The sequence below is a fragment of the Haliotis asinina genome, chromosome 5 (assembly GCF_037392515.1).
Source record: "Haliotis asinina isolate JCU_RB_2024 chromosome 5, JCU_Hal_asi_v2, whole genome shotgun sequence".
Classification (NCBI taxonomy): Eukaryota; Metazoa; Mollusca; class Gastropoda; order Lepetellida; family Haliotidae; genus Haliotis; species Haliotis asinina.
In genome coordinates, this window is record NC_090284.1 from 55,155,644 (window position 1) to 55,169,223 (window position 13,580).

Here is a 13,580-nt window from a genome sequence, read left to right on the forward strand (position 1 = left end):
CAGTAATTACACAAAGTGTTCTTCTGGTTAAATATTTAGATTTACTAGTGCATAACACACTTAAATATGTTATACCCAAGGTGCAATAGATATCTACATTTACATAATGGATTTCTCTATTTCAGAAAGACGCTGCTTACGACACTAACCACTCCAGGGGATCCATGTATGTTGATCTTTGGAACATTGATGCTGTCCAGGGTCAAGGACATGCCTGCAAATGTCGCAAGAATTATTCATTAACACTAAATTGATAAAAACATTAAACATAATGGTACTTGATGTTGGGAATAAATAATGGACACGTGTACAATGACTTGATCTGTGCCACAATGACCACTGTTTGATTGTTTGCTTGTTTGTGCCTCATCCAGCAAAATTTCATTTAACTCTCAGAGTCAACATTTGTAGCATGACAAATTCATCATCTACTTGGCAATGTCTACTAACAACAATTCTCATTGGATAATTCGCCCAGCAGCAACCACTGAAGCTTCATCAAAACTGCTTGAGTTGAGTTAAAAACATGTTCTTGCTGTGTGCAAATAATTTGAATAAGTATTCAAATATCGAATCAAAGCAGGATTGGATAATCCAGTGACTGACATTCTAAGCAATGATCTACTGGATGCCTAACTCAGTTAATTGCCTTTGCAATAAAAATGGGTTCCTGAAGACCAATTCATAAACACTGAACAGAAAAAAGTTGGACTCTGAATAATATATTGATATTTGTTTTTGTTGTGTATAATGAAAATTCATTTTTACAAGAACATCCCAGTATACACTTCACTTTTTCCGCTCAGTATATGAAAGCTACAGCTGAACTCACCTAGTAATCCTCCAATGTTGTCCCAACTCTTGTATGTGATGAAAATGTTTTCTAGTTTAGCAAGCTTTACCCTGGTGACAGAAACAGGATGTCATTGCAATCAATTTATGATGCATCATTTTGATTTGATGAAATAGAAATTGAAAATTATAAGGCATCAATGCATTACAAAAAAAGTAATTATCTTCAAAGTGTGTTTGTTTCCATCTCGTTGCTATGAATGTTAAACTAAAACTTTCATGATTTAAACTGTGAGGATGTCTATGTACATGATGATCACATATCTCCTTCATTGGAGATCACACTGGGCAACATTTTTAATCAGTCAATCAGCAGTGAGGCTTCTAAAAAACTTGAAATGAATGTAAAAGATAATTAGAACTCGACATCATATTTCTGTGTCTTTAAAACAATCTGGACTTATCACAAGTTCCAATTGAACATGTATATTCAGAATATCCAATATCCAAATGAAAATGAATAAAGCCATTCCATTACATTCTAAACAGTTATGAATTCTTCACACAACTTGTTGTTTACAACACATAAAGACATTTACAGTCAGAAAAATCAACCATCAATACGACATCTGTGAATAAGAGAGTAGAAATTTCTGAATTGAGGCTGTGAACATGGTGAAGACACACAGAAATGTTTCACTGCTTCAAGACACATATATTCAAAATATTCAACTCAATATGCCATGCATCCTCAATTTAGATTTGAGGCTGAAAACGCACACAGCAAGAACTTTCATGGAATGCACTGTGGTTCATCTTTCAAACTTTATTATCAGATCTTAATTAAATCATATCAGAATGGAAATGCACTTTACAAATCATGCAGGAAATTCAAAATTACAGGGTGAAAGTGATATACTAACTTGTGTTCATTTGCAATTCTTTGTGTTCCTTCTCCACAATTAAAGAGATACCTGAAAGACAAAGAAATTTTCCTATTGATAAGAATTTTTCTATAGATAATCATTCATCACTTTGATATCGATAATATTTAATTTTATTGATCATTTTAGCCAGCCCAAATGCAAAATGTAAAGAAGCATCAATTGATCAAAAAGGCCTCAATTCAAGGAAATATATAAACTACATGTAGCTGCACTTACACCCAGTGCAACCTTCAGTCATAACTTTGATGCACAAGACAAAAACAGGTTGTATAAAGTGCAAAATGTAAAAATATCCATAATATTTATGTTTGTTATTCATAATTTAGAACATCATCATAACAAAATCATTTTCTCCTACTTTATAAAATTGGCAGTGGTCTGTAAATAATAGAGTCTGGACCAGACAATTCAGTGATTAACAGCATGATCTTCAATAAATGTAACTGGGATAAGATGACATATATGTCAACCACGTAAGCAAACCTAACCGCCTGTTAGTCACCTTTTTGCAACAACCATGGATTACTGAATACAAATTCTAACTCAGATCTACATGAGTATACATGGTTTTGAGCACAACATGATTCTCTTGCAGATGTTCATTCTAAACTGACATTTATTCCCAGTACAGGTAATAAGTTTTCAGACTAAATGATATATAGCAACAAAGCATAAGAGCAAAATCCCAAAGAAGGCCAGGTCATGTTAGTGAAATAAGGAGTCCAGCACAGCCAAAGTGATTGGCAAAGTCTGGAATGCCCCAGCTCTTGATACAGAGCGCATCATCCATATACATGGGATGAAAACTTGTGATAACAGTGTTAAAATATTGTTGGTTTAATCTTGATTTGGTGGAGTAAGATGTCACCAGTGACATGTCTTACATGATGCAAACATTCAAGATTTGCTATTGGTTGCCATCAGATTTAGTTGTGCAATGAGCAACGTTGTTTCAAAAGTGATAATTCATAATTTCCATATGCTTCGAGAAAACTAGAACCACTTCCCATGTGCAGCTAAAACTTTAGTTCTATACCATACTCCGTAATATTCCTGCTATGTGGCGTCAGTCTGTAAATAACTGAGTCTGGACCAGACAACCCAGTGATCAACAGCATGGGCATCAATCATTACAACTGAGATATGATGAAACGTTTGTGGCCCATCCTGGAATATTGGAGGAAAATATCCAGACAAGTGATCACCTATTTATTCTTCCAAGAGCAAACATGGCGAGGATACTCCCCAAACATCATAATGCAAAACTACATACATGTACATGTCCTTGGACACTCGTGCAAAGGATAACGTATCAATAAAATTCACACATATGTAAACCTGGCTTAGGTATTGGAATTACTTAGCAGTGACAATGTGGCCTTGTTCTAGAATAATGATATATTAATCCAAAATCAATTAAAGGAATCTCTGCTTGTAGTATAATGAGGGAAATATTTACAACATGAATATTTCTACAAGAGAAATTCAGTTTTACACTCAGTTTATCAATGATTTGTAATAAGTGTTGATTTTTACAAAAGACAATCAAAATATAATGATGAACCCTATATTCTCTACTGAATGGTAGCATGTTTTCATAATTAGACTCAAAACAATTGTTATTCCATTGTCAGAAACAAGTTTGAGATGTCAGCAATACCATAACCATATCCATTCATACACCGATCTTCATGCATCATGATGAGCAGTATAAAAACAGAGAATGAGGATACAAAATTATACAGAGTTGGGTCTCACATCAACAGAATATTTTGGTTTGAGCAAAGTTTGATGATCATGTGTCTTTGACACCACAACAACAAATTCATTCGTTATAATATTTGGTAAGCTATAGGAAATAAAAAACAAATTACTCCCAAACAACAGTCTGCATATTTTCTTTCCCTCATAAATTATCAGTTTAATCTAGAGTCACTTAATTGTACGTGAATTGAGATTTGTGAAAGAAAACACAGCAAGGATCCTCTCAGGAGTATCCCGGTGTTAGGGGTTTTCGACAATGTAAGACAAGAACATAATTTATATCTTAAATATCATTTACAGTTTTGATTTTGCTAACCTTGATTGATACAGATATAGTCATCTACTTCGCACAAAAATATCATGAGTTTCCTACAAAAATAGCTTTGATGCCATCATATCGGCGAATTTGTAGCCACTTACAAGATCCGGATGTTTTGTATGTGTTTTCCATGATGAGTCTTACTTTTACCTCTGCACAGCCAGGGAGTGTTTTGATCACATGGCTTCCTGTTTAATACATAACCTATCTACAGCAGACGACTGATCTTGCTGGATTTCCCTCGGCATTTTTTTTGTTAAACAGGCAAGTGATTTTGAATCTGAAGTGGTATTAGCGATCTTGGGTAAATAATATCGATGTTTATTTGCTCTTTACATAACTTAACTTTTGGATTTAAATTGTCAATAAAACATCTCACGACAGGAACTGAGCATCCACCCTACCGATGAAACTGTTTTGTACTCCAATCGCGCGCGCACCCGGATATAACGCTAGCAATGCAATCGTCGAAATCACCAGAACGTCGAATTCAGCTCACTTTGGGATATAGTTAGTCTGGAGGATACTCAGCCAGTTGGACTGATCTCAGGCTTGAAAAACTGATGACGCCTGCGTACCACTGTTAGTAAACCAATGTTTAACCATAGCTCATGGGGAACATACTCACTTGGATATGCTCGTGTCAATAATGACAGAGCGTGGGCTTCCCCTCCCTCCACTCCCAATGACAACAACATCTACGAACGAAGGAGCCTTCAGCTTATCACCCATCCTTTCTCGATACTTCACATGGCGAAGTTTCCTCTCATCTTTCACTCTCGGCATTATGTCAACTTTTGATATCCACTTGTTTACATCGGTGAATTCTGTTGGCTTTGAGCTGGAAAACCTCACTAACACTCGTTGAATACTAAACACCGTGTGTGATTTGATAAGCATTCCAGTTTTAAATCAAGTGTGTACATGTACCATTCTGCATATGTTCCTTAATATAAAATTGACGTCAAAACAAATTCACATGCAACACTTAGCTTTCACGTGCAAGATAAACCGGAAGTATACAAATTCCACTTATTGGAAGAAAACCGCTGGAAGGGAAATAACTCTTCCCTGATTACTGGGAAGCAGACGATCCATGGAGATACCCTGGTTAAAGAGAGAAAAACTGAAATTCGTAAATTACCGAAGAAGCATTTGTGCCATATCAGGTAGAGCGGTGTCGGGTATTACCGAACAGCTAACACCACATCCAACCTACCCTGTTTTGTCACACACAACGATAATTAATACATGCAATGAACCTCTCAATGCGCATCATAATTATGTGAAGACTATAGTTAATCCCGCCTAGTAAACCTGTTTCAGGCAAATATTTGAGGCGATCTTGCAGACTTGTCGGCTCTACCGAACAGTGACGTCGGACTGTTCCGGCTGACGACCTCTATGACGAGTGATCATGCACAAGTGCTGCCATTTCGTTCATATTACATACTCAGAAGTCCACATTTTACTGAAATTTGTATAATTTAGTCCGTTCCAATATTTAGCTGGAATAATGTTGAGTGTGGTTTTGAACATCAAACCAGCCAAGCAATAATTGAAACGTGCAGCTAGGTCATCCGCGATTGTTTTTTCACTCGACACCATGGGTAAAAGGAATTCATGTAGATTTGCTTGCAATTTCAGGAAGAGTTTGTTCCGAATAATGCTGTAATTTTAGAAAGAATGAAAAATAAAAAGACGACGTACTGTGTATAGTGGTGTGGTCTTACCTTAATATTCAAAAGCGTCCTCACTCAATATACTGATATACCAGATACACGTCCAATAACAGTATAGGATAATAGTGTAACTATAACTCATATATTACATATGTATAAGAGTATACATGTCGTAGTAAACAAGGTCAGATATGTTATTGTTTGATGTGTTATATCAACAGTCAGTTAATGATGATAACATTCTCCTGTGGCCATGTAGGTAAAACACACCACGTGCACACCAAATACAGGTAAAACACGTCGCACATGTACCATTCAAATATTTCCATGAACGCATCAATGAAATAATTTTTGCCGGTATATGCACGCAATTTACGCATATATGAGTCACACACACTTCACGTGATACACAAGTTACTGGGCAGGTTTGGTGCTGAGTAACTACATGCCAGATAACTCCTTCATACGTACGTACGGCGGATGGGTTTTCTTGTTCTCTATGGAACAAAGTTGTCGTGAACGATTCTTCACATGACAGTAGCATGTGCAACTTTGAACGACACTGGTTATAGCCACCCCAAACAAAGGCAGGCCACGACGCTGGGGATTATGGGGACTTACGGGCATCAGTTATTACAAATACAAAAATCCTTTCAGTACTGATCTTAACCGCCTGACTGAAAATTTCTTGATTGGCATTGATCACTACACTATACTGAAACGTGAAAAATACAGGTATGTGAAAGAGCAATTTGAAAGAAGTACAAACTATAAATCAGACCATATCGAGTCTGCTGAAAGAATTGTGGTGAGTTAAGCTAGGTAAACGGGTAGCATGTTAACCAATACAAAGCACATCTGATTCAAATTTCGTATAATTGAACGATGTCAGTTAAATAATTTAATAAACAGTAGGCCCAAACAGAGCAGAAATATTTCTTCATTTTTGTTCAAAATGCAGCAGTTTGAAGGTAAGCAGTCACTCCTCGAAACATCAGCAGAATAAAAACCCTCAAAAGGAAAGTCCATAAAACAGAGTGTTGTATTGATTTATAGTGCTATCACAGGTATTCCAGAAATGTGTCGGTGTACAAGTTTGTTCCAGTGTGCATCTGTTTATCAGGTTTTCAAATGTAGATCTTTTACAGTGACTTTATTTAATCATCTTGATACATGATACATGATACATATCTGGTAGCTTTCTTATTGAAAGATTATTTCAGTTATGGCGAAAACTGAATTGTTTTGAATGCAAAGCAACTTGATCACATATGGGCATTGATTCATACAGCGTCAGTGACATTTCTGTTATTTCACGTCTGAATTAAAAAAATACAAAAACAAAAACAAACAACAACAACAACAACAAAACATGGAACATACGGAAAATGAGATTGCAGAAAAAATAATAATAATCTACACTGAACCTTACTTTTAAATAGATGATTAACCTGCATGTATTTTAGGATATGTGGACGTATTTTATGGGAGACACAATTAACTGGCCATGGAAGTAATGGAATTACGTGTTTCACCGGGGACAAGGGTGAAAATAATTATGATGACGTGTAATGTTCCCTGTCAGTCGGCAATGGAGCACAGTCTAAGGGGAACCACTCCTAACAAAGTCGTGAAGTTAACTGCCCTTGATATTCCTGTGAGGTTGCGGTCGAATATCTCACACGTTTATCGACATGCTCCAACAAACATGTTCCTGATGTAAAAGTAAGTTGTTCCGCGGACTAAATATTTGGCTTGGGAGGACGCAGTGTACAATAAAACCGATTCCTTTATGAAAATCATCGTGATTTTTCATCAGATTACGTTTCCAAAGTTTCCAAACACCTACGACTAAAGAATGGAGACACGCATAATGATCGTGTTTTGTGTTTGGCTTGACGGTTTATAAACCAGATGAATTGATTTATACAGTTTATTTTAGTATCAACTAATAAGCGACACAAACGGCCATAGGCATAATGTAGAATAGGGAAAATTGCTGAGGTCAATGGCGCTTGTTCGGTAAAGGACGAAAGGGCTGCACAATGATGGCTTTGTGTTGATCTGACGGTACAGTCCATGTATGTTTAAAAAAGCTTTGTTTTATGGTTTGGAACTGCGTAAAGCACTTAAATAGACACCGTGATGGTGTTATAGTTAGAATGAGGTATCCTAGTATTGACAAAGACTTGTTAGCTTAGCCATTTCATCGAGGATATACGCACAACGTTTAAGGATGTGATGCAAGTTGCTTTGCCTTTTCGTGAGTTTTCTTCTCTGCGTCTTTTGCAATATATTTAAGGAGCAGTCATTCGTTTTTCAGGTAGAGGAAGTTTCCATTTCATGATACGCGCAAACTGAGTAAACAATACGGAAATGGAATTTTGTTCGGTAATAACCGCTTGTTCGGTAATGTTCCCCGACACCGCTCTAAACGCTAGTGTGAAATGGCTGTCAGTAGGTGTATATGTAAGTATTTAAATATATGAACTTTTTTTGCATTTATACGAATATAGCCTTCATTTGCCAACATTTTAGTTACATATGCTTAACAGGCCTGAACTTCGGATTTGTACCTACATTTCTGTGTACAGAATTTTTGGGCACATGTGGTATACGGAAACATACTACGTGTCTGGGGTATACTCATCTGTAGTACTTATCTGTGCCGACAACGGACCCTCCAGCTAAATAGGACAAGACAGAACAAGATGTTATTATGTCAAAAACCCAAATAAATACATGTCACTGACAATATAGTTGACTTGAAATAGGACAAATTAATATTGTTATGGATAACAACTTCTTTATTGCGTGATTGCGACGTTTCGGTACAGATTTGTGTACCGTTGTGAAGCAGGAATGATGCATAAAATCCAGAACTTGTATACACACACACACACACACACACACACACACACACAACCGGAGCAACATATATATATATATATATATATATATATATATATATATATATATATATATATATAGAGAGAGAGAGAGAGAGAGAGAGAGAGAGAGAGAGAGAGAGAGAGAGAGACAGAGAGACAGAGAGACAGAGAGAGACACACACACAACCGGAGCAACATAATGCCATGATTGGAGAAACAGAAAGCTGGAGAAACTAGTAGTACACAAAGGAAAGTGAATGGAAGCCAGGCATGTACAAATAAATGGGGTTACAATGAAGGAATTACAATGGAGGATGAGATGTTTATACGATTGATTGGGCTTGCATCATAAGCAGATGGAATCATTATGAAATATCCTTGGTCACGGTTGATGTTGGGCTTGTGACGTTTGATGTGAATGGCTTCGGTGAGCTTGCGCTTGGTGAAGTCCATTTGGTTGTTGGCTAGGATTGTGATGTCAGACCACTCTATTTGATGATTAGGGTTTTCTTTGATGTGGTCCGAGATGGCTGATTTGCTGTCCGAGTTACTAACAGAGGTGCGATGTTCTTTGACTCGGGTTTTGATGGGTCGTGATGTTTCACCAATGTAGCTTTGTTCACAATCACAGTTTATTTTATATATAACACATTTCGAGTTGTTGACAGTGGGTTGTTTTCTTCCGTTAGCATGGAGGAGGTTGTTGAAAACAACGGAAGAAAGAAGTTTTGTTTATTTTTCGTTTTTATTTATTTAATTAATTATTTTTTGCTTTTGTTGATCTTCCTGCAACTCCGTGAAGCTTTCTCAATCACCAACACGGCATTGACATATATAAATTATAGTGATCTTCGGCACATGGCACATTATTAACATACAATAATCATGGCACTGTCCTAGAGCAACTGCATATATAGTATGCACTTATAAGTATTCATTCTTATTTCATAATAAACACAGTAATAACATAATAAAAACATATGGCAATAATTCAAACTGCTGATCTTTGCATCTGGTAAAGGTTGTCATCATGTTTAACACGCAGTGCCTTCAGATCCATGCAGCAAGAGAAGTCTATTGATGAATTATATGATTCAAACATTTACTCTCATCCCGGTAAAGATCCGGGTTAGACTTGATGTTCAATAAGCCAAGGCGACTAACGGAATGACCACACAGAACGCCGGTTCGCGCGTCCGCACGGAGACCTGCACATTGTTTTAGTCAGGAATAGAGCTGCAAGCAACCTAAAACCAAATACGCTCATTCTGACGCATTTGCAAGATTGCCTAAACGGAGAAAGAAGTCCAAGTGGCCTAACTGTTAGTTTGAAATGAAAACACAGTTACAAGTTTAGACGGGCAGGCTGAACCTATAGTATTAAAAACTAATTGACTCTTTGGCACAAATGTTTCTTCTCAATAAACAGGATATTACGTAAAACGACAGATATCAAACCACGCAATATTATTATTATTATTCACATAAATACATGTATATGGTCGCTGGGGTAATGTATGTATAGGAAAATGTGATAACATTGAACTGTGACATACTAGAAACCAATTTAAAAATATACATGTATGTCTTATATGGAGGCAAATATCTGGACATAAACAGTCATATGCAGTCACGTCTTTTCAATGCTTCGTTGCAGAGTCATGTTGATTCCAACTCTCCACAGGAGTGGCCCATTGTGTGTACAGACAGTCAAAGGTTTTGCACGGAAATCAGTGTTTTGGGAGTGTTTCCTGTAAATGTGCAATTGTCATCATAGAATCAACATTGATTCCAATCATTTTGTCGTTATTTATGTGTCAAAGGATCATAAAGGTATAAACACAAACATTTTTTTTCATCGGGTCACCTCGAGAAGTTTTATGTACGTGTTGAAAACCTATCATTGCTAAAAATACATGGTTTGTTAATTAGATTCTTTGCATATACAGTCAGGCCGCGTTAGTCCGGACCCTGACAATCCGATTCCCGCGATATCCGAACGATAGCTAACTGTAACCAATCTTGTTTACTATGTAAACTCATTACCTGTTGATTCAGTAATCCGGTGCTTCACTCTCCGTATCCGAACGTTAATCAGCGGTAACAGATTAGCTAATTACACATAGTTTTGCTTCATTAATCCGGCGGTGCATCAAAAAGGTTCGGATAATCCCTTCACACCATGAGCCCCATTCAGTGGTAATTGTTAAGTGACACTTGCGAGTTGAAGATGTCGTTAGTTTGTGATTTTGATCAATTAGTTGGTCTCACTTTTGGTTAGTTGGAGTAATACCTGTCATGGTTACTTCCTGTATAAAACACTGATCGTGTCAAAATGAGATCAGCTGACGCTTGTCAGTCATAATGGAAAAGTTCCGCCCCTAGGCGTAAAAGATGTGAAATTACTGCCGCACAAAGAAAAAGAGAAAACCTTGAAGCCAACTTTGATCTTATGTGTAAACATTTTGGTCAAGAATTCAGACAGTCTATCGGCAAGAGCACAATTTCGGACATCGGATATGTTTTGTGATTGGTATGATCGTTTGACAGACAGATGCAATCACGTGGTTGACACGTGATCTCACTTCGTAACAATGCTGCTAGTCACAAGTATGCCAATGTCAAACTGACCAACGTGAAAGTTGATTTCTTGCCCCCAAACACCACATCGCACATTCAGCCAACTTGTATACGTTGGTATGTTTTTGTATCGCCATGTCAAAGGGAAGTAACCCTACTGTAGTTGTGTTCATAAAAGTTCATTTCAGTAGTCCGTACGTTTCACTATCCGAACGTTTTTGATGAAAAACGGACGTGTGCGGAGTAACGCGGCCTGACTGTATACATCTACCTATGTTTTATGTTCTGAAACCTTAAACATCCCCTTGAATAGCTTTTTTATTCTCTCACAACCACCTCACACAAATGATAACGTGCATCGGATGTGTTTATCATCAACTCGTACTAGAAGCCATGTTGAAGGTATACCTTATATGGAAACCGAAACTAGGACGCGTATTTACCGAGAAGCGAAAATGATAGGTTTTCTATCGAACAAAGCAGTATAAAACCACTGTCGTTATACAGCCAAATCAGAGTAGTGAGCTGCAAGTTTTGTAAGTTTGTGTAAGAGGGCTGTAGACGAGGCGATACGATGGGGGGACACAAAAAGAAGAATCGTCATTACTCACCACTCACACCGTCACCAGACAATACCGGTAAGGCTTTGAAGCACTTATTGCTGGAACCAAGCAAAACGATGTTGGTAATTTTGATCGAACTGATTATAAAGAATTGACTCGAGCTAGTGATTGCAACTTTACTATGATGACGGGACAAGTCGTGCAAGCAAGGGTATCTAATGCAGTCGGGCGGAATACCAGACTGTCTGGCAGTATAGATGTGATATGGCAGTATAGAAGTGCATCTATATCCTGTTGTTTCACTTCACAACAGCGAAGTAAACACATACATGTGAACGAAAATCTGGATCACTATCTATCAGTTTTATACACCCCAAAATGAAAGTAATGTCTGTGTACAAGTGAGGAATATTGCTGAAAACTAAGAGGCGTTGTTTCGCTCGTTATCCAAACTTACTTCAGTTAGATTCCACAGCCGGATCATATCTTACATTTTTGCGTGACTATATGTACTATATGGGACGCGATAAAGTGTATTCACGCCCACTCGGTATTTCCTGCCTTGATATCGTATTATATTACCTACTGGCACCGTGTGTTATCGTCAACATCGCGTGACTCCAGAGATAACATACACAAAGCACTCCCTGACATATGTCACGATTGAATCGTAACCTTGCACTCTGTGGACTCTGTCTAATTCGGACCGGCTTGGGGCCGACTAAAAAGTCCGAATTAGTCAGCAGTTCGCGTTACACAGACACCAATGGAGCTATCTCCCTTGGATGAGCATACGATTGTGCATGAAACTCGTGTAGCGTCCAAGCGTATCAAAATACCCGACCAATCAATGGGTTGGTTATTCAAGGTTTATTGGCCAAGCGGACGTCCTGTTCAAGCCGAATTATATTATGTTTTTACGTTTAACTACCTTTTCGGACAGACACTTTGGTCCGAAATCCGAAATTATGAGAGTCCGAGATACAGAGATTCTTCATTATGACAACAAAGAAGGATTTACGTTGGGACCGTAAGTTCAGTCCGGTTTACAGTATTCTGTCGTACAGACTCTAAAATAGATATATCCAAGAAATCCCACCCAAATCTAGAAAATGTTGCAAGTCTAAATTTCCTTAGATGAAGAAAGTCTCAGCGCTCTATTTCATAGTATTATTTTTTTTTTCACTATGGATGTTTCAGTAATATGTGTTCATTTCTGGGATTAGTTGTTAGTCTACGTATACAGCAATCCGAGAAAAACAGGGTCGGGATTGAACAGAGTGGACATTCAAGACTCCGGGGCAAGCCGAAAAGTGACTCGTGCCCCTCTAGGATTTCCTATTGGCACTTTAACATCAGAATTATTTCAAACAGGAACGGTAAGTCTATTCCTGTTTGATTTCAGTGAGACTTAATGTCACAGAGGTACTCATACATTGTACTGCTATTTTTGTTTTTGCAAAGAGTTAAACGCCCTTGATACAATTAAGAGGAGGAAACCTATTTGTTAAGGACATATTCTGACGTACTTATTGCCACATTTTTACCATATATTTCCAATTCTATTCCTGAAAAGGAGAACAGAATATGTTCAGCATCAACCCGTACTAGAAATCATGTTGAATGTGAATACCATATAAGGCAAAAGAAACTCGAATGCGTGAGTGAGTGAGTGAGTTAATATTTAACGTCACATCGGCAATATTGCAGCCATATCGTGACGAGAACATACGTGACAAAAAGAATATATATGCATATTATGAAGAACCTGTCGACGAAGGACAGTAAAACCACTAGATTATCACAGTTATTATTAAAACTAGTGTAGAAACTTAAAAAATAATAGTATCATTATTGGGACAGTACAATATAAAAACAGGCCGTAGATCGCCAACAACAGAGGGTAGATCACCATACTAGGGGCCATGGGGACTTACAGTACCTCTGCTACCTGCATGGTCCCTAGCTGGGTTTACACCATCCCTCAGCTGCTGGCGACTGTATGCAAGATTAGCCAAAAATTACGATGACACATATATTAC

At 37.5% G+C, this 13,580-nt stretch overlaps 2 protein-coding genes across 4 annotated transcripts in view; one reads left to right on the plus strand and one right to left on the minus strand.

Moving 5' to 3' along the window:
• Positions 1-4,859, minus strand: part of LOC137284848 (zinc phosphodiesterase ELAC protein 2-like) — a 28,462-nt gene extending 23,603 nt beyond the window's left edge. Inside the window, exons 1-4 of one of the 2 annotated variants that reach the window (XM_067816868.1) lie at positions 4,451-4,859; positions 1,716-1,766; positions 833-903; positions 150-214 (exon numbers count right to left, since the gene is read on the minus strand). In XM_067816868.1, the coding sequence (XP_067672969.1) occupies positions 150-214; positions 833-903; positions 1,716-1,766; positions 4,451-4,722 (459 nt within the window). In that variant the 5' untranslated portion in view covers positions 4,723-4,859. The remainder of the gene's footprint in view (positions 1-149; positions 215-832; positions 904-1,715; positions 1,767-4,450) is intronic. The other variant, XM_067816867.1, reaches the window with a different exon arrangement.
• A 6,532-nt stretch (positions 4,860-11,391) lies between these two features.
• Positions 11,392-13,580, plus strand: part of LOC137284851 (interferon-induced GTP-binding protein Mx-like) — a 32,848-nt gene continuing 30,659 nt past the window's right edge. For both annotated transcript variants that reach the window (XR_010956924.1, XM_067816872.1), the window contains exon 1: positions 11,392-11,613. Coding sequence is in view for 1 of the 2 variants with exons in the window: in XM_067816872.1 (XP_067672973.1) it covers positions 11,550-11,613 (64 nt within the window). In the remaining variant the exon portion in view is untranslated. The remainder of the gene's footprint in view (positions 11,614-13,580) is intronic.